The sequence below is a fragment of the Lycium ferocissimum genome, chromosome 8 (assembly GCF_029784015.1).
Source record: "Lycium ferocissimum isolate CSIRO_LF1 chromosome 8, AGI_CSIRO_Lferr_CH_V1, whole genome shotgun sequence".
Classification (NCBI taxonomy): Eukaryota; Viridiplantae; Streptophyta; class Magnoliopsida; order Solanales; family Solanaceae; genus Lycium; species Lycium ferocissimum.
The window spans coordinates 28,144,330-28,165,542 of NC_081349.1; the positions used below are offsets into that span (position 1 = coordinate 28,144,330).

The window sequence follows — 21,213 nt, forward strand, 5'->3', positions numbered from 1 at the left end:
GGGCCATCTAGAAATGGTCCATCTCGGGCCCGTTAAAGACCTGATAAGGGAGCAAGGGGCCTAGGCCGGCCTCAATTTTTGGCCCAGGAGATCGGAATGAGTTTTGGATTGGTTACCAGCTCAACATGACCCAAATGTTAGCATTTTTAAAATTAAAAAAAAATTGACCGTTGGCAATGGTCAGATTTCAACGTCAAACAAAGGCTATATTTGGGCCCCCGCCCCAACATTAAGTTAATTAATACAATTAAAGTTACACAGAAAATATTCCTCTCGTTCTCTCTACAATACTTCTCCTCTGCTTTGTTTCTAGGCTGTCTTTCTGTGCAAACTCTAAATTTTCAGCCACGAGTGCACGTGTTTGGGGGTTTGGGAGTGTTGTGGAACATTAGGAAGCAACCGGTCTAAATGAATTGCACCCTAGTCTTAATCCGATAAGTTGGTTTTTGGTTACCCGCACCTTTCCTAATGTTAAGTTAGTCAATACAATTAATGGTACACAAAAAATATTCCTCTCATTCTCTCTACATTCTACAATAGTTCTTCTCAATTTTGTTTCTAGGCAATTTTGTTTGTGCAAATCTGATATTTGACACAAATATCATGTTTTGTGTCATTTTACATCCTACTCTTATGACTTTTATCGCTTAATTCATGATGCAATCGTCGTATTTGAACTTATGTCGTTATATTTCATGTGTATAGGTACGATGATGACAAACGATGGAAAACTGTGCTTAAAGTAGGGGTGGGCGTTCGGTTTTTCGGTTTGGTTTTTTCAAAGTTCGGTTCGGTTTTTCGGTTTCGGTTTTTTGAAAGTGGACACCAAACACCGCACCGAATTAGTTCGGTTCGGTTCGGTTTTTTGAAGTTCGGTTCGGTTCGGTTTCGATTTTTTAATTCGTTTTTTTTTAGCAATTACACATCTCTCCATTTATTTCCATTTTTCCTTCTTGATTGTTTCGAGTTACGGAGGTTTACGCTAGACTAAATGTTTGAAGGTTTGATGACTTTAGAATCCAACCATAGTGATCATCCACACATACAAGATAATATCTTCTATATACAAAATATAATGTATTATACAACGTATAATAAAATCATACGAGGTATATAAAATTTTATATAGTGTATAATCAAATTATGTGAGTTATATCTAATTTATTATAATAGGTGAAATAAATTATATGAATATTATTCTATGTATAACATTTTTATTATACTATATATAATAAAAATCAACACTCAAATTATTAGTATACTTATATTCAATATCCTGTAGTGTTAAATGAAAACTGAGATTTTATTTTTTATGGAACAATGAAAGAAGTTGAGAATAAGGAGGAAGTAGAAAAGGTAAGAAAAAAACGCTGGAAAAAAATCTTGCAGAATAAGGAGGAAGTATGAAATTGTATAAAAGCAGTTATACTATGAACAACAAATAGGTATTGGAGTTATTCACGTATGAAGGGTTTCCTTATATATAGCAATTTGATTTACTATAAAACATTTAACTTGTCATGTAATGTTTAATAACATTTAGTTGCTAAGAGTATGTAAATATTATAATATTATTGTCTACTTATATTTTTTTCCCAAAAAAAATTGTATTCATGTAGTAAATTTTCAAAAAAAAAAAAAAACTTCGGTTTAACCAAAAAACCGGTGAACCGGAACCGAACACCGAAATTGTTATTAAAAAAAATCGAAAACCGAACCGAAATACCGAAAAATCAAAACCGAATTAATTCGGTTCGGTCCGATTTTTCGGTTTTCGGTGTTTATGCCCACCCCTAGCTTAAAGTGATTGATTTTGGAGCATATGACAATTAGACGAGGTGACGAGTCGAAGACCACAAAGGATGAACTAAAAGGAAAATAATTCGACTGAAGGGTCCGCTTTTCTTCCGCATCGCGTGAAGAAAGCGGACAAAACCAGCTCCAGGCATTACCATCAGGCTTTCCTTCCGCATCGCGGAAGGAAAGCGGGAGGCCTCAGTACATTGCGCTATCCATCCACATCGCGGAAGGAAAGCGGGGTTCTGCGCAAGCTTTCCCGGTTCGACTAGGATTAGGTTTACTTATTTTTTGTTTTTACCCTAGACTATATATAGACGTTTTATTAGTCAAAACGGTGTGCGAAGGATTATTCAAAGACTTGTAAGCCACCGTTCTATTTTCTCTCTAGGTTTATTTTATTTTTCATCGTTTTCAACCCTAGGTTATTCATGAATTCTTTTGTCTATGATCGAATCATGAGTAGCTAAACTTCTTAATTCTAGGGTTGTGGTGAAAGACTTGAAAGTTGGTTTGATGACAATTATTATCTATTGATTTTCCATATTTTGGGTTGCTTATTTATTCTTGATCTTAATTGTTTGATTATCTGGCCAATAAGTTAGACACTATCCGCGGTGCGCGAATTGGACTTGAGAAAGGGAATTCACATACGTAATAAGAATAAATAGAGTTTGTTCGATTTAATCGTTTCGCTACTGAGGATAGAGATATACCCTTTACCCCTACTTAGTTGAATATGGAGAAATAAATGCGTTCTTGTTACCTCTGATAACCATAGAGATATAGGCGTTATAGTAACATCTACAGGCTTGTGAGTAGTTCGAGAGAATATCATAAAGTATAATTAACCCGTCAACTAGTAATCCAGGAAATAAAATAGGTGGAATTGTCCGAAGATCAACCGGATTGTCGAAAGCCATGACCTAGATCTTTCTCTTATCGATAATTCTTACAATCTTTGTCAAGATATTCCACCACAAAAACACTCATCACAAATTGTTTACTTTTCGCCTTTAGTTTAGTACAATAAACATCTTGATTTTCACTTTCTTGAATAGTTTCATCCGAATTTGAATTAATTTAACAGTAGAATCTAAGTCTCTGTGGGATCGATATCTGGACTTAACAGTCTATATTACTTGTACGACCACGTATACTTGTGTGTGCGTTTGGGAGCAACAAAATCCCAAAATTGTAGCCACGTGTGCATGGGTTTGGAAGTCTATAGAACCTTGGGGAGAGATCGGCCTAATCAATTAGCACCCTAATCGGACCGAAATTTCTTTCAAGATAGTGGCTTGTGAAAGTGCAAGAAGGGGGGGGGTCGACTATCTGAACAAACTAGTCGACTCTAAAGTAATGCAGAAATTAAATGACACCAGATATTTTATACTGGTTCAGATTTAATGTGAATCCTAATTCAGTCCCCTTGGGTTGCAGGGGTGTTCTCTGCAGCTCTTTTGTGAAAGGTTTGGCACATTGTTTGAATGGAGCTCCTACGACTACACTCAAAACACTAGTAATCTTTTGATACAGTGCCTCACAAACTATACTATATCTCTCCTTTCTTTTTTGTTCACACTATAGATCACTCAGAAATACAATGTTTATGAAAAGTAAAGCAGAGAATGAGACAAAGGTATAAGTTTCTTCGTCTCTGGAGTCTTGTATTTATATTCCTCAATTTTGTAGCCGTTAGACTCTTCCAGCAGAGATATCAACCCAAGAGAATTGATCCTTGTAAATTAGGAATATTGAGGATCCTAATTTCCAAGAAAAAAGCAAGAGTTATTAATGTTGTACGACTTCTTTCCTTGTTCTTCATATGGCCAGTATTTGCCTTGTTGGAATGGTTCAACTTTGGTACTCGTTTCTTTGTTGATCCTGATTTGATTAAACTTGCAATCTTCATGATTGACACTGATTGATCTCTTGACTGATTTCCTTTCCTTTGACATAGCGTAAGATTCTGTAATCTTACTTGATAGAAACTTTGGCTTGATTTGGTACTTTATTCTCATAAATAAGCTTGTGCTTATTTTCTTTGCACTTCGTGGTTGTTTCCATTTGTAGCCGACTGAGCTTTACTTGTCAAATGGGTTTTATTTGTCCAGTGGGCTTGCTGCATCTTTAGGTTCCTTTGAGTATTGTACCTACATAAAAATAGTTTATCATCATTAAAATCATAGCACTAACAGCTTGTTGCCACGACACAACGTTTACCTGATAAATTGTTTTCTAGTTCACTTGTTCTTGGTAAATATTTTCATATTTGTCTCTGACCGAAAATTGTTAGAAAATTGGACAAAAAGAAAATGTAAAGAAAAGAGATTATGTAATAAGTGAACCATTGGACTCTTGTACCTCGAATAAAAGAGGAGTCGAGCAAAAATAGAAATAGAAAACCTAACGACCTTCATACAAAGTGGCTTTTTGTTTGTGAAATATGAGAATGCAGGTATATATGGATAGAATAGTTAAGGTTTAGCTCCATGTGATTTAATGAGCCAAGGCTAGCTAATAATGACATATTAGTACTAATAATGACATACTCCCTCCGGATAAAAAAGAGTGTCTTTCTTGGGTCAAAAAGAGTGTTCACTTATCAAATCAAGAAAGTATTAACCTTATTTTTTCAAATTTGCCCCTATTAAGTGCTATGTGATCAAATCCCAATTTCTATTTAATTAGGGGAAGTTTAGTCAAATTACCTATTTCTTTCTAGGAATTAGTATTTTTAAGGGGCGTGCAAATGGCTAAGTGGACACTCTTTTTGATCCGGAGGGAGTATTAGTTTAATCTGTCGGTTTGTTTTATACTTGAGCAGCAGACCAGGTTAAAAACATGCACATCATAGACCGTTTAATTAATTAGGCCCATCTCCTTTTCGTGCTCTACTTTGTGCATGTCATGGATAGGGCCGGAGCTAGAATTCCGCTTATGGGTTCGACAGAGTTCAGTATCTTTGGCGCATTCTTTTTATTTATGTTAAAAAAATTCACTTAATATGTATAAATAATAACTCGATAACTTTCTTTTTCTAGAATCTAAGACCCATAGGTAAAGCTTTGTTGTCGAGGGACGTCCCTCCATAATTCACATTGGTAAAAGAGGAATGTTTTGTCTCTGTCTTGGAAGAGATTCCGTTATAATTCTAATATAAGGTTTAGCTCCATGTGATTTCAATAAAGGCCAACTAACCATGACATATATTAGTTTAATTGATCATCTTGTTTTATACTAGATCAGCATAGTAGGTGAGAACATGCACAACAGGGGCAATTTAATTAATTAAATGAGTGTACATCCTTATCTTTTGTAGAAACTCATATAAAGTGATTCAGAAAAATACTAGGTGTACACTTAAGACAGTTTATGAACACCTTTTACTACTACATTAAAATCTCATCTTATGTCAAGAGAATTCAACAGTTTCATAAACAACCAAAAGTATTTATTTTCACCCTACCAGCTTTAAATTGACATTATATTCTCACTGATCCAAGAAGACTTTAAGCAATAATGATAACATTCTTCTTAGTTTTTCTTGGCCTACTACTGATATTTCTTTCAAGGTATTTGTACAAATCATGGTGGTATCCAATTTCCTTACAACATATGATGAAATCACAAGGATCAGAGGTTCACCTTACCAGTTTCCTAATGGGAATGACACAGAAATTAGAGACATAGTAATGAAATCTAATACTGCTCCTATGGAGCTCACACATGACATGTTCTCAAGATTGCAGCCTCAGTTCCACTTATGGATGAAGCTATATGGTAATTATTTCCTTTCTTTTATTACTACTCATGTAGTTTCTTGTCCTTTGATGTTTGTTATTATCTATTGTTTTTTGTAAAATTACTTCTTGTAGTTACTGTTCCTTGTTTCATATGCTTTGATATGACTTCTTCACTTCCGTTATTTTTTTTTTTCTACTTTTCGGAGTTGCTTTTCTTGAGCTCAGGGTCTATCGGAAACAGGCTCTCTACCTCTCAAGGTAGAGATAAGGTCTGCATACACTCACCCTCCCCAGGCCCCACTTGTGGGCCTATACTGGGTATGTTGTTGTTGTTGCCTAATATTGATGGTGGATCAGCGTGGAGGGGTATGGTTCACGTGAATTCATGTTTCCCTCTCTAGATTATGTATTACCCTGCTATGTTATGTTTAGAGAAGTAGCTTGGTGCATTGGTGGTTGTGTGCACCATCACATATTAGGTAATGGGTTTGATTCCCAACAATCTCTATGAATGAATTAAAGGTCATACACCTTTTCCTAATTTCTTTATCAATCTTTTTTCTTTTTCGCAAACTTTTTTTTTTTTGATTTGTGGACTTGGTTTGAGCTATTGCGAGTTGTTAGCTTAATTAATGACGATGTTGGTTTTCTTTAATTTCTCGAAAGGTTCTTTTCGGACAAAAATCTTTATTAATTTCTGGTTTTTTCTCGACATATTTTTTTTCTGATTTTGTTCAAGTTTAGAGGAATTAGTATTGGGATATTTTCCGCCAGAAAATCGTAACCATAAAAAGTATCTCACTTGGCCAAATCAAATGTATAATAAAAGGTTCTTCACTTGAAATTGGATAAAGTAATAATCAAACTGAATGCCTATTTTAAAGGTAATAGTGCACTCATCTTCTTAAAATCCTAAATTTGGTCGCTGCTTAATATTAACCTAACCGACTTCTGAATTTATGTATCAGGAAGAACTTTTCTTTTTTGGTATGGTTCTCAGCCAGAATTGGTTGTAACTGATGTTAACTTGATAAAAGAAATTCTTAGCAACAAGGAGGGTGCATTAGCTCAGCGTGAATTTGATGGTCCTTTAGTGGATTTATTTGGGAATGGACTTCCTTTTTCAGAAGGACAGAAATGGTCAAAACTTCGGAAAGTGGCTGAGTATGCTTTCCATGGACAAAGCTTGAAGGTGAAACTCCTAAATCTTCTTGTAGTAGTTGATATAGTTTCAAAAAGCTAAAAATAAAGCCTAATATTACCTAGAGTTATCCAGGTAAACTAGAAGATTAGAGGTGGTGAATCGGCAGATTGAACTGAATTTGGGCGAGATAAAATAAATTGAGTTAATAAATGTTAGACCCTTAACCCGTCCAAAGGTTACTTGAAATAGGCTAAACAATGGGCCCTAACCCAACCCGCTCAACTGTTAACAAGTTTTTATTTTTTATTTCTCTTATAATTTGCTTAGTTTAACAAGCAAAACTAATTTTAAAAAAAATCTTTATTATTGTTATATATACCTATCAAACTAAAAAATATTTTGAGAAAGTTTTTCATGGGACAATTTGGGCTATATATTTAGCTCAAATCAGCTCAACTTTTAAATAGGCTGAATTAGTCAAAATAACAACCCCCCCCCCCCCCCCCCACACACACACACACAAAACACACACATGTTTTCATGAGCTGATTTTGCCACTCCTACAGGAAATGATTCCAGCAATGATAGGAAGTGCGGAAGCAATGTTGAAAACATGGAAATCTTATGAAGGTAAAGAAATTGAAGTGTATGAACATTTCAGGAATATGAGCGCGGAGGTCATCTCCAGAACTGCATTTGGAAGCAGCTACTTGGAGGGGAAGCATATATTCCAAATGTTGGACAAATTATCTCTACTCATTTACATGGCCTCGGGAAAGACGAGGATTCCTGGAATCAAGTATGACTTAAAAACACAACTCTTAATTTACGTCAATTTACACTTCATTTATATATCATTAAACTTGTCTGCCTTTGTAGGAAACTTTTCAGGACATCTGAGGATATAGAATCTGGCAAGCTTCGAGACGCTCTTAGTGACTCGATCATGTTAATGCTAAAGAAAAGAGAAGATAATGTCAAAACAGGACAAGCAGAGAGTTATGGAAGTGATTTTCTTGGATCACTCTTGAAGGCTCACCATGATGTGAAAACAAGAATCTCAGTGGATGACATCATTGACGAATGTAAAACATTCTATTTTGCTGCACATGAAACAACCACCAATCTACTAAGCTGGAGTGTTCTTCTCCTAGCAATCCATCCAGATTGGCAAGATAAAGCAAGAAAGGAAGTACTTGAACTCTACAGCCAAGAAAATCCAAAGACAGATAGCATTTCAAGACTACACATTGTAAGAACCTGAATTTCTTTCCCCGAATAATTCTTAGGCTGACCATATCTTTAACACATGCACAATCACTAAAAAAAATAAAAAAAATAAAAAAAACTGGAATTAGCTACAAAATCCGTCACTAAATTGCTCGTAGCTAACAAACTTTTTTGATAATCCGTTGCTAAATAGGATTAGCGACGGATTTTGCTGTTTAGCCACAAACTTTGTCCGTCACTAATTTCTATTTTTTTTTTTTACTAGTAATGAACTAACAGAGGCGGATCTAGGATGAGTTTCATGAGTTCAACTGAACTTATTTTCCGCACGAACTATGTATATATATGCGCAAGAAAAGAAAAAAAGAAACATACATATATGATAAACTCTTCTTCTGAACATTTATTCTGAATCCACCGACTTTATTCTGAATTGCCTTTGCTCCATCCTAACCGCTCACGTAAACATTGTAGCCTATATAAACGGCCAAGAAGGTTACATCCTCCCCTGTCCTTTCTTGTCAACACCCCAAAAGTTATAACCCATATTCATTCGCTGACTTTAGATTCTGAATTCGCCTTTGCAGGTGGGCATGGTTTTAAATGAGACTCTGAGGCTTTATCCACCGGTGGTCTATATTTTAAGAAGAGCGACCAGAAACACAAAATTGGGGGGCCTTACAATTCCGGAAGGAATTGGATTGTATGTTCCCCATTTATCAGTTCAGAATAGCTGTGAATTATGGGGAGAAGATGCTCACCTTTTCAAACCGGAGAGGTTTGCTGAAGGGGTGGCTAAAGCAACAAGGGACCAGTTGATGGCTTTTTTACCATTCGGCTTTGGTCCTCGAAAATGTGTTGGCATGAATTTTGCAAATATGGAAGCCAAAATAGCACTCTCTATGATCTTGCAGCGCTACAAGTTCACTCTTTCACCAAACTACACTCACTCGCCCGCTGTGATTCTCAACCTCCAGCCTAAACAGGAAGTCCAGATCTTGCTTAATCCACTGTAAAATTATCGAGTATCATAATTAGTACTAATAAACTTTCACTTAGTTAGTGTTTCATTAACACCCTGTTTGGATTGTGTGTTCTTATTCTTATTGTCCTCTATTGTTACTTTAAGTAAAATGTTAGCTTTGATTGTTATTTTAAACCTTTTGTGTTGTATTATTAAATGCACTAATTGTAGAAACTTCAGTTCCATATTGGACGCGAAGCTCTTCGCGAGCCCTTTCTCCAGTTACCATCATGATTAGTCTTTAGGAACAATCAAATAAGAAAATCGTGTCCATCGTTTCCATGCTCTCCTCTTGGCATAGCTGCTTGAATGTTGCTCGGATGCTTTAAAAATGTTGATGTATTCGTGTTAGGTCATACGAAAATGCATACTAATATTTAAAGGATTTGACACGAATGCATAGACAACATCCTGAATTTTTTTTCTGTACCAAACATGTTTCTTCATACGCCCAAGGAATCATCTAAAACACAATCATATACTATAAAATTAAATAATCTTTATTATCTGTTTAAGTTTTAGTAATCTTGTTCATGTAATAGGAAAGAGAGAGAGAGAGATCATTATATCCTTTTTGTCTTGACTCTTCTAACTCTCAATCTGTTTTTATAATATGGAATTATTGCACTGCATTTTGGCATGAAATAATCCATAGTAGTCAATGTTCACACCTAAACTTTCATGGACCACACCAACTACTCATCAAGAACAAAACAAGAATGGCGATCTTAATGCAAATTTGAAATGCTATTGATGAAGCCAAAGCCAGTATTTGTCTTCTAATTCGACTTAATATTCTCAACTTTAGTACCTTAGAAAACCATAGACGCTCAAGTATATCCGATATCTGAATTCAGAAAAATAGCGAACTAATTAAGGATTCCATCGGAAATTCCTACTTTGGGGTAAAGTGTGTGCTATTCAAAGGTGACTTCATTTCCAGAACCTGAACTACCACCGCACCACAACCTTTGATGGTAAATATCACATAGTAATTTCTTTCAGTGGTGCATTTTTAATTTGCTCTCATGGCCTACAAAAACCTGACTCAGAAAGAGAAACTGACTTGTATTGTCTCTGTTTCTCTTGTCATAATACAAGGGCAACTATGCAGACAATCAATAGTATGGACTGCAACCTGCAATAGATCTCGAAGGCTTTTAGGAGGTGGGTTTCGTCATTTAAAGGTGAAAAATGGGCAAAAATGAGGAAACTAATTACTCCATCCATCCCTATTCACTCAGATAGCAATTACTAAAGTATTTAAGTGAGTGCTAAAGGAGTGGGGGGCGGAGTTAGAAGCTTACCTACGTTTCGATCGAATCCAGTAATTTTAGTCCAAACCCTGTATATATATTAAAAAATCTACTCAATATTTACAAATATTAAATTGAGAACCCAATGAACTCATGAATTTGGAAGCTTGGTTTTCATTACATTAATTTATTGTTACATTATTTAGAGACATAGATATACCTAAATGGATTCAAGGACAACTTTAACTCCATCCTTGGGAGTTAAAATGAAAACATCAGATGGATAATGCACATAATTAGGTGACAGAGTGAACTTAAAACGCTGCAAAATCATCGAAAGGGCAATCTTTGCTTCATTGGTTGTGAAGTTCAGACCAACACAAGTACGAGGTCCCAATCCAAAGGGGAAAAATGCTGCTGCATTGTTGTTAGTTGCTTTAGCTACCCCTTCTGCAAACCTCTCTGGTTTGAAAACGTGAACATCTTCGCCCCATATTCCAGGATCATGGTGCAGTGACAGAATTGGCATGAAAATCGTCATGTTAGCAGGAAGTGTCATGTTCCCTAGCCTGACTTCTCTTTCAACTTTCCTTGTCACTGTTATAACCGGAGGATACAATCTCATACATTCATTAAGTATCATGTTCATCTGCAAGAAGAAAAAAAACGGAAACGGTTGAAAATATAATAAATAAAAGTGTGCTCACTAACAGTTTAAACTTTTAGTTGAGATGATCACACAATTCAATATAGTATCAGAGCAGACAGTTCAAGTCTCACACCCACGGATTATCTAAAAGAATTTCCACACACTTAGTACATCAAAAGGAATCAAGCCAACACTTGAAGGAGTGTGTTGAAGATATTACTCACTCCATCCTAATTTTTGTGGCACCCTTTCCTTTTCAGTTTCTCTCAAAAGAATGTTTTAGAAATAACTTAACTTTAGAATTTTCCTTGTACGCGTAATGAAATAATTTATAGTCACACAAATATCTAAGATTTGTTTTAGACCACAAATTTTCAAGAGTGTTGCTTTCTTTCTTAAACTTTGTGCCTAGTCAAACGGTGCCACATGAGTTGGGATAGAAGGAGTATTAAGTAAATAAAAGTACTCTTTCTAATAGCTTAATCTTTCAGATGAGATGGTCACGTAATTCACTATTGAGAGCTTTGCTTACTGTTCTTAGTCTTGCGATTGCATCAGAAGTTGGGTTTTTAAGGCCACAGAATGTAAACACTTCCTTTCTGGCTTTTTCTTGCCATTCAGGATGAAGTGCTAAGAGAAAAACAGACCAGCCAAGTAAACTTGTAGTTGTAAGATGTCCAGCACCAAACAATGCCTTGACCTCGTCGATCATTTGATCTATTGTGATACTCTTGTCTGTGTCCGGCTCGTGCAAAAGCTTCATTAGTTGCCCTAGGTAATCAGTTCCAAAATTCTCAAATATTCCATCTTTAACCTGTTCTCTTTTCGTTACTAGCTCGAGAATGGAGCTCTTGATCCCTCTTTCAAGTCTCTCTGCTTCAATTTCATCATCTGTTCTTATTAGCATACTGCAAAATTAAAAAAAGGACCTACAATTATCTTCAGAAATTCCATCAATTACTGTGATATCTTGATTCCTAGTATGCAGGTTACCTGATTCCAGGAAATCTGACCGTATAAACGTTCTTTACAGTTATTGCGGTCAATTTTGCCACCATCTCGAAGATATGTTTGCCTTCCATGTAGCTGCTTCCAAATGCTGTCCTGGAAATTACTTCAGTTGTTAACAGTCCAAAATCCTTGAACATGTCAAACTCTTTTCCATCATGTTCTTTCCATCTTTCTAGCATTGTTTGAACACTTTCACTCATTTCTGGTACCATACGCTGTGCATAATTTCATCCATTCATATTAAGGTCAGAGTTTATCATCTTAAAGACGAAATAGTGATATTGTAAAGCTAGAAGTCTTACTTTCAGGCTTTCGGCATGGAAAGTGTGGTTGGCCAGTTTTCTTACTTTTGCCCATTTTTCACCTTCATTTGTTATAAGTGCTTCCCCTAATAGCTTCTTAGCATAGCCTTCCATGTCCATTTTTGGGTAAGTATCTTCTTTGTTGGCCAATATTTCTTTGATAAGCTCTGGTTCGGTGACAAATAAGTACGGTTTTGAGCCATGCCAAGTGAGGAAATTCCTCCCTGTCATCACCAAACAAACAATTAAATGATGAGTTTAAGCCCTATAAATTGACGACAATTACACAATCAGGTCACTTATAAGGTAATTATAGGGAGTGGCGGAGCCAAGACTTTCACTAAAGGGATTCAAATTATATAGAAGTAAACACTCGAAGAAGTCAAGGAGATTCAACTTCCATTATATATACATACAAAATAAAAATAAAAATTGACCTGATATATACAGCGTAATTCTTCAGCAAAGGGGGTTCGAACCCCCATGCACCCTCTAGTTCCATCCCTAATTATAGATAACTTGATAAGAATAGTAACTTACATGTTATCACAGATTAAACTACACTGACATAATAAGAAATATTGACATGGTCCGGATATAACTTAAATCCATAAATTATTGTGTGCATCAAATCTAATCTGTATTTTTCTTACCATAAATCCTTGTCCATGAGTAAACATGAGGTTGAATTCTTGGGAAAATGTCATGAGAAATATCTACCATGGGTTTGTCCATAGTTTGGCTTCTCATAAAGGAGATATCTTTGGTATTCCCACGAGGAAATCTATAAGGGGGACCTTTGATTCCCTGAGAGATCATTTTATTTTGTATTTGAAGTGGCATCCACCATACTGAATAAAGGAATTTTATGAGTGTCCATAGGAGATAGAACCAAAGGGTAGTGAAAAAGAAGACAAAGATACTTCCCCCTAAATCCATATTTAGGTTATTCAGTTGTGATCTGAGAATTGAGTGAAATGTATTTCTGTTTTAACTCTGTGATTACATTTAAACAAGATTTTGTGACAATGATGTGTCTTATTAGAGATTACATTACTCAAAGTAGGTAATCAATATGTTGGAAATAAAGACAGACACATATAGATACCAGCTTTGCCGTTATTAGAGAGATGTTAGATTTATTAGCTCTTAAAGAGTTACTATTAAGTTTAACTAAGATGAATATAACTTTTTGAAGGATCTGAGTTTTTAACATTGCTGTTTTACTCTTTTAGAATTTGAGAGGCTTCTGAGAGCTGCTTTTAGCAAAAGAAGTACTCTTTGTTTTTCCAGAACCCCCTGATCACAATAAATAGTTCCAGTATTTACTGAAACTATTTGGAGTAACTAGAATCATTAAATTTGAAACTTTTACACAATTGACGAAGGAAAAGTATATCGTCTAACAGTTACAATGAATCTGATCTATAATTACGTTATGCATGATTGGGATTAGAATACTGAGCATTCACGAGAGATCAAACTTATTTCGGTAGGTCAATTGGCATATAATTAACTTCCTCTTGTATTAACTACACTATCTTTGTCTGATTTCAAAATCATATCTTGAAATTCAATTCATATTATATAAAGGCAAGACTTCTTACTTCAATAACTAATTGCAATTTTGTAATTTTACCTTTCGAATATCTCCAACTAGCAGCATACATCAAGCATGAAAGCTAAGGTTCTTAAAATGTCATTAAGAGGTCCACACGATACTTGCAATAAGCAATATTAACAAACTGTACCATTATTGATTTCATATTACCGTAGCTAAAGGACACAAGGTACTTGCATAAGCACCAATATTAACAAGTACCACGATGATTGATTTCATATTATCATAGCTTTTATTAAATTCTTTGTGAAAGCATACAGATAAACTAAAGATAAAGGATATCAAATCAAGATGATTTTAAAATGATGCCTTCCTCACATAGCCATCAGTAATTTTTTCAAGATATGAAAATCAGATGATATTCTATGAATAGAAGTACACATTAATCAACTTAACATGATGTCTCCCTTACATAGCCATCAGAAATACCTTTTAAAATATGAAATTAGATCATTTTCTAATAAAAAGATACACATATTTATGTGGTCCAAGCATGAAATCATGAAAATTGACATTCTATTCTCTACAAGAAAGAAGACATTAGCCAACAAAAAATATTTTTGTTGCGGAGAGATAGGCTATTCTTCTAAAATGCTTTTGAACAACAATATTTTTTTTGTTGTTGCATAAACTTTTCCCAACGACAGTTATTGCAACAACGTGCAACAACTTTTTTTGTTGTTGCCAAAAGTACTTTTTGCAACAACAGTCCATACTATGGCAACAAAATTAAATTGTTTGGCAACAAAAAAAATATATATATTTTTAAAAGATTCATCACATATGTCAACAATAAAACTAAGTTGTTGCCAAATATTGAATTTTGTCAACTATATTATTTTTGTTGTCAAAAGAGCTGTTGCCATTGTTGTACTTTCTTGTAGTGATTTTTCAGGTTTGAAGTAGAGGACATCCTCAAAATGTTTTATTTTGCACCAAACATATACTTCATATGGCCCAAGAAACACATAGAATTAGGCTGTAATAATGACTGAACATTATGCAATCATATATACTATTATATAAACTCATGTTGAAAATCTGTTTAAGTTTTAATGATCTTGTGCATGTACTAGGAAAAGATTCGGCACACTTGCCTTGAGACTTCTCGTTTTCAATCTCTTCTTTATAATATGGAATTATTGTACTGTGTTTTGGCATAAAATAATCCATTGTAGTCACTGCTGACGCCTTAACTTTCATGGACTAACTTTCATGGACCACACCGTCTATTGATCTCAAATCTTTGTCAAGAGCAAAACAAGAATGGTGATCCTAGATATTACAATAGCTAATGTACGATTAATCCAATTTTTTGTTGCCAATTTGAAATGCTATTGATGAAGCCAAAACCAGTATCTGAATTTATTTGTCCTCTAATTCGAGCTAATATGCTCAAACTTAGTCAAGGATATTAGAAAACCAACATCGCTCATGATGTCCATCCAATATTTGGATTAAAAAAAGCTCGAACATCTTTCGATCATATGATGATGATCAGCATTGTTGCTAGTTTTCTTTTCCTTTCTTTGTCAGTGATCCTTGTTAGGATCTTTAAGAAGCTATGGTGGACTCCATTTCATGTACAATTTCTGATGAAATCTCAAGGTATACAAGGTCCTCCTTACAAGTTCCTACATGGAAACACTATAGATATTGTGGAAATGAGAAAGGCCTCCATAAGCAAAGCCATGGATCACTTGTCACATGACATAGTTCCAAGAATTCTACCTCATATATTTTCTTGGACGAAGTTATACGGTAAACTAAAAGATTGTCAGACTATTTCTTCTCTCATTACCTTTTTGTTTCAAGATTAAGTTCTATGCGATGATGGTGTAAAAGACACACTCAATCATTTATAAGGTAATTACAAGTAAATTATTGATAAGCATTAATTGTAACCTGAAAAAAACGATACGTAACCTACCATCACAGGTTAAACACGCCAATAGCAGAAGAAATTCTTTACACTGTCAGTGTATATATCTTAAATCCTTTTGTTTTCTTATATGGTGTAAAGAATTGGAATAAGAAAAGGCTAATTTATATTTTCTCTGTTTCTCTTGTCGCATTACAGGGGCAAATTTTCTCTACTGGTATGGAGTGCAACCTGAACTAGTAGTGACTGAACCAGAACTTCTCAAAGAAATACTGAGCAATAGAAACAACAATTTTCCCAAAATAGATCTTGAAGGCTTTTCCAAGAAGCTTTTAGGAGACGGCGTTTCGTCATCTAAAGGCGAAAAATGGGCAAAAATGCGAAAACTAGCCAACCATGTTTTTCATGGAGAAAGCCTAAAAGTAAAATTCTTATGCAATTTTTGAAACAAAATTATGCCTTTTGTTATCTGTTTCTCCAAGTGCTAATTTTTTAAAATAATGCTTGTGAATGCAGAATATGATTCCAGTGATGATTATGAGTTGTGAGAAAATGCTGGAAAGGTGGAACATTTATGAAAATAAAGAAATTGAAGTGTTTGAAGAGTTTAGGCTGTTAACATCAGAGATCATTTCAAGGACAGCATTTGGAAGTAGTTACTTAGAAGGAAAAAATATATTTCAGATGCTGATGAAGTTAGCTTTGCTAGTTTCAAGAAATGCTCACAAAATCAGATTGCCTGGTATCAGGTGTGTCCCTCCACTAGATGTTCATAGACTTATTGCTGTATCTCATAATCGAAATTTTTTACATGAAAAGCTAAGAAGTCTTAAGGTAAATTTGTAAGTTGATTGGGCTTTTTGGCTTATATATGCACGTGAAAATCATTTACACCCTTCAACTTTACTTGAAAAATCAAACTCCCCCCTCAACTTTGAACAATAGTCATTCTCCTCCCTTTATTCTAATTGACTTTGTTAAATTCCTAATTTATCCTTACATTATCAACTTGTCTTTTTTTTTTTTTTTTGTACTTTTTAGAATCAAGATATTCTTCATTTTTCTTAATCTATGTAACAAATTTCCTATAAAAAATAAATATTATCTTCTGGGTGAAAAAAAGTCGAAAAAATTAATTGAGTATATAAGTTAATAATGTTTTATAATGAAATAAATTAGCAAAATAAAACAATAAATTTTATTAATAACAATCAAAACTCTAATATCTATTTATATAACTAAAAATAATAAGTAATAATAACTTTATAAATATATTTTAATGCAAATAATACAAACAAAAAAAAATATACAATAGAGACGAACTCTTAAAAATTATTTATTTATATTGTAAATGAATTTTAAATTATAATTTAAGAAATATTCCATTAATTACAACCAAAACTTGTTTATTTTTATGGACAATAGAGAATAAGAGAGACGTTAAATTTAATTATACATAGACATGCTTATAAATACATATATTTAATGCATAATTATAAATATTACTACTATACTTTGATAATAAAATTTCCAGTTACAAAAAAAAAAAAAAAAAATTGAGCTAACAATTATAAAAAATAGCATTAGATTTCGTGACAAATTCATAAAAGTATTATTCCACTTAATATGTTAATGAATTTAAATAAATTTATAAATACCTAAGTTAAAAAAAATAAATATTACATATAATATAAAAATGTATTATATAAATGGAGGATTGAAAATAATAAGGACGAAACAGACATTGCATAGGTTTAAAGGGGGAGAATGACTATTGTTTAAAGTTGAGGGGGGAGTTTGATCTTTAAAGCAAAGATGGGGGCGAAAATGATTTTCGCCCCTTAATAAACACTAAAAAAGTTATAAGCCAAATTCAGTCAAAGGTATAAGTTGGTCTCTCCTAACTTAGTGAATTTTCCATTTATAAGCGCTTTTCGTTTAAACAAAATGGGAAAAGGTGTAAATATAATCCTCAATTTTGTTATTTAGAGCAGATATACCCTTCGTTACGAAAGTGATGTAAATATAAGCTTACCGTTATAAAATGGTATAAATATACCCCTGCCGTTATAAAATGGTGTAAATATACCCTTTTCGCTAACGGGATTTTGAAAAAAAATCATTTAGGTTATTTTTAATTTAAGAAAAATGTCACGTGACTTTAAAAAAAAGGTCTACCCATTTTTTTTAGGAGACATACTTTTCTTAAGCCACATAGTAATTTTTTTTCTGGTGGGTTGGGGCCGGATCTTTTAAAAAAATGGGTAGACTTATTTTTTTAAAGACACAAAGTATTTTTCTAAACGAACCAGACCCGACCCACCAGAAAAAAATTACTATGTGTCTTTACAAAAGTATGTCTACTAAAAAAAAATGGGTAGACTTTTTTTTTTAAGTCACATGACATTTTTTAATTAAAAAATAACCTAAATGATTTTTTTTTTAAATTCCGTTAGCGAAAAGGGTATATTGGCACCATTTTGTAACGGCAGGGGTATATATACCATTTTGTAAGGACAGGGGTATATATACACTACTTTTGTAATGAGGGGTATATCTGCTCTAAATCGCAAAGTTGAGGGGTATATTTGCACCTTTGCCCAAACAAAATTTATATTATTATATTCCTAATTTGTTTTGTAGTCCCCGAAATACCCTTCCAGAATAAAACCCCGGACTCTCCCTCCATTCCATTTCCGCTATTGTCCTTTTCGATGTAAAGATACCTTAAATTTACATTTTTTGGTAAATAGATTTAAGGGCATTTAAGCTATTTCTCATAAAAAGTGTTGATTAGTATCATCACTTCTGTCCATGACTATTTATTTATAAAAACAGGATCAGCATATAAAAATGCTTTTTAGCTACTACTTTTGATCAGTTAAGTCAAATGGGCTCTTAACATGCATTTTAAGCTTTTAGCTTAAATACCAAATTATGCAACATATTTGTTATCTTTTGTGTAGTCAAATATGGAAAAGCTGTGATGAAATAGAGTCAGAGAAACTCGAGCAGGGCATACGTGACAGCATTACTCAAATAATAAAGAAAAGAAAACAGGAAAAGATCGGGGAGGACCTATCTTTGGAAGTGATTTCCTTGGGAAACTCTTAGAGGCTTATCAAGATTATAGAATATCAGTAGAAGATATAGTCGATGAGTGCAAGACATTTTATTTTGCTGGTCACGAGACAACAACTTCTTTACTTGGATGGACAATCTTCTTGCTAGCTACAAACAAGAACTGGCAAGAAAAAGCAAGAAAAGAAGTTCTTGAATCATATGACCGGAAAGTTCCTACTGCAGATGGCCTATCAAAACTGAAAATCGTAAGCATCTAGGATTAATCATATTTCTATAGATGTCGCATGCATATTAAGTATATACTAAGATGGAGTTTGGGTAAGTTATCAACTTATAAGTACTTTTTGGATTATATACGTTTGCTAAACACCAAAGTGCTTATAAACCAAAATCAACCAAAAGTCTGCTTATTAGTGCTTTGGTTTGAACAAGTTTTTTACTATTTAGTCCTAACATCTTTTGTAATGAAATACCCGTCTCAAAACAAAACCCCTAACACCCTTTCCATTCTATTTATGTCATTCGTCCTTCTCCTTCACCTTTTTAGTGTTTAGTTTTTGATAATTCTCATGGCATCCTAGTCATTTTAATAGAAAAATGGCTTAAACATCAACAGCTTATTATCAATTTCAACTGAAATACATAATTGTGCATTTATAAATTAGTTTTGTTTATTGCGTAATGCTCATCGGCTACTTTCAAGCTAAACATGCTCTAAGAAATTTTTACTTTGTTTTATCAATGTAGATGAACATGATTCTAGAAGAATCTCTAAGATTGTACCCTCCAGTGCCATTCATCAAAAGGAAAGTTGTTGAGAAAGTTCAGCTAGGGAAGCTAACTTTACCACCTCAAATGCAACTTTATATATCACCACTAGCCGTTCAACATGATCCTAAAATATGGGGAGAAGATGTACATGTTTTCAAACCAGAAAGATTTACAGAAGGGGTTGTCAAAGCTACAAACAATAATCCAGTAGCATTCTTGCCATTTGGCTATGGACCTCGAACTTGTTTAGGCTTGAACTTTGCCATGATTGAAGCAAAAGTTACGCTTTCAATGGTTCTACAACGTTACATGTTCACTATTTCACCAACTTACGTTCACTCTCCTGTTCAGCTTTTTATGCTTCGTCCACAGCATGGAGTTAAAGTCATTCTCCACAAGATTTAGGGGTCTCTTGATGTATATAAAGATGAACGGGGACTTCATTATTGGTTTAGTCTGAAGCATATATTATTATATTTATAATTGTCCAAGCAAATAAACACGTGTATTGTTTTGACGTGTCTTTTGAGTTAATTTCCTTTACTGCTCCCTTTGTATAGTTGCATACAAATTATTCTGCTAAGGTTTAAACATAGTAACTTGATTGTGTAACGACTTATGCTTATGTAATAGTCTCAATTCCGAACTAATTAGTGCAGCTATATGAATATATGTATCCATTTCAATCCTTCTTTGTCTTTTTTGTGATTGGTGCATGGTTCGCATGTTTTTCTTCTCTCTTTTTATTTTTTTATTTTTTTATAATTGGCTGAAAGTTCTTATAGTGAAGATTTAGCAGAAACGGTCTTCCAAATTGAAGGACATTAATATTTCAGACCTTTTTGACGCTATAACCAGTGGCAGAGCCAGGATTTTCACTAAAAGGGTTCAAAATATGAAAAAGTAAATACACGGAGAAATCAAAGAGGGTTCAACGTCTACTATATATACATAAGAAATAATTTAAACCATGTATAAACAGGATAATTTTCCGCCGAAGGGGTTCCCTTGGCCCTTTCTCCCTCCGGCCCTGGCTATACCTCCATGACTGCTAGTGTCAAGAAAGAGTGGTCGCGTAAAGCAACCAAAGGAATAATTCAGAGAGGTGTGTAAAAGGATAGGCACAAAGAAAAGGTGTGTAAAAGGGATTTTTGTGCAAGTTGGAGAGTACTGTATATGCTTCATATTAAGCATAAAAAAACTGTCTTTTCAAATAGCTATAATGTAACTTTCGGGGGATAGATAGAGAAGTAATAGTAGTTATTGTACTAACAACAACAATGATTATCATAATTAAGAGCAAGGAGTAGAACTAAAAATGTAACAGTACAGTTTATAAAAACACACACATTTGGGATCGTAGATGATCATATCACTCCAATTGGCAGCAGGACCAGCACCTTTTGCCATTCGCAACCCAAAAAAAAAAAAAGGGTTACTGTAGGAAATCAATCCGTGACTTGTATTGATGTATCAAGGTTCTTATATACAAAAGTAGGTATCCCCTATTAGAATGATACTAGCCTAAATTACAGGACCTGATTACAATACATAAGGAAGGGAAGATTTACAATATTTACATTATTACATAGTCTATCACACCCCCGCAGTCGAAGCGGGAGGTTGTCGTACGCTTAGACTGTCCCTGAAATCATCAAAGAGCACGCGCGGAAGACCTTTAGTGAAGATATCT

At 34.1% G+C, this 21,213-nt stretch overlaps 2 protein-coding genes and 1 pseudogene across 2 annotated transcripts; 2 read left to right on the forward strand and 1 right to left on the reverse strand.

Moving 5' to 3' along the window:
* The first annotated feature begins 5,176 nt into the window (after positions 1-5,176).
* Positions 5,177-9,226, forward strand: LOC132066793 (cytochrome P450 CYP749A22-like; annotated as a pseudogene).
* A 1,071-nt stretch (positions 9,227-10,297) lies between these two features.
* Positions 10,298-13,147, reverse strand: LOC132066794 (cytochrome P450 CYP749A22-like). The gene is made up of 5 exons (XM_059460000.1): positions 12,816-13,147; positions 12,163-12,386; positions 11,843-12,075; positions 11,382-11,757; positions 10,298-10,849 (listed from the first exon to the last, which is right to left on the reverse strand). The coding sequence occupies exons 1-5, from the start codon at positions 13,099-13,101 to the stop codon at positions 10,421-10,423; spliced, it is 1,548 nt and encodes a 515-aa protein (XP_059315983.1). The 5' UTR covers positions 13,102-13,147; the 3' UTR covers positions 10,298-10,420.
* Positions 13,148-15,046: 1,899 nt separating this feature from the next.
* LOC132066795 (cytochrome P450 CYP749A22-like) lies at positions 15,047-20,536 on the forward strand. The gene is given in 6 exon segments (XM_059460001.1): positions 15,047-15,544; positions 15,864-16,087; positions 16,182-16,414; positions 18,632-18,741; positions 18,744-18,994; positions 19,497-20,536. Coding segments are annotated over 6 exon segments (1,521 nt in total). The 5' UTR covers positions 15,047-15,270; the 3' UTR covers positions 19,926-20,536.
* Positions 20,537-21,213: the final 677 nt, after the last annotated feature.

Coding starts and splice junctions, on each gene's coding strand:
- LOC132066794 (XM_059460000.1), bottom strand. CDS start 13,101: ATGGATTTAGGGGGAAGTATCTTTGTCTTCTTTTTCACTACCCTTTGG. Junction 12,387..12,815: donor CTCATGGACAAGGATTTATG/GTAAGAAAAATA, acceptor TGGTGATGACAG/GGAGGAATTTCCTCACTTGG. Junction 11,758..11,842: donor GTCAGATTTCCTGGAATCAG/GTAACCTGCATA, acceptor TTAATTTTGCAG/TATGCTAATAAGAACAGATG.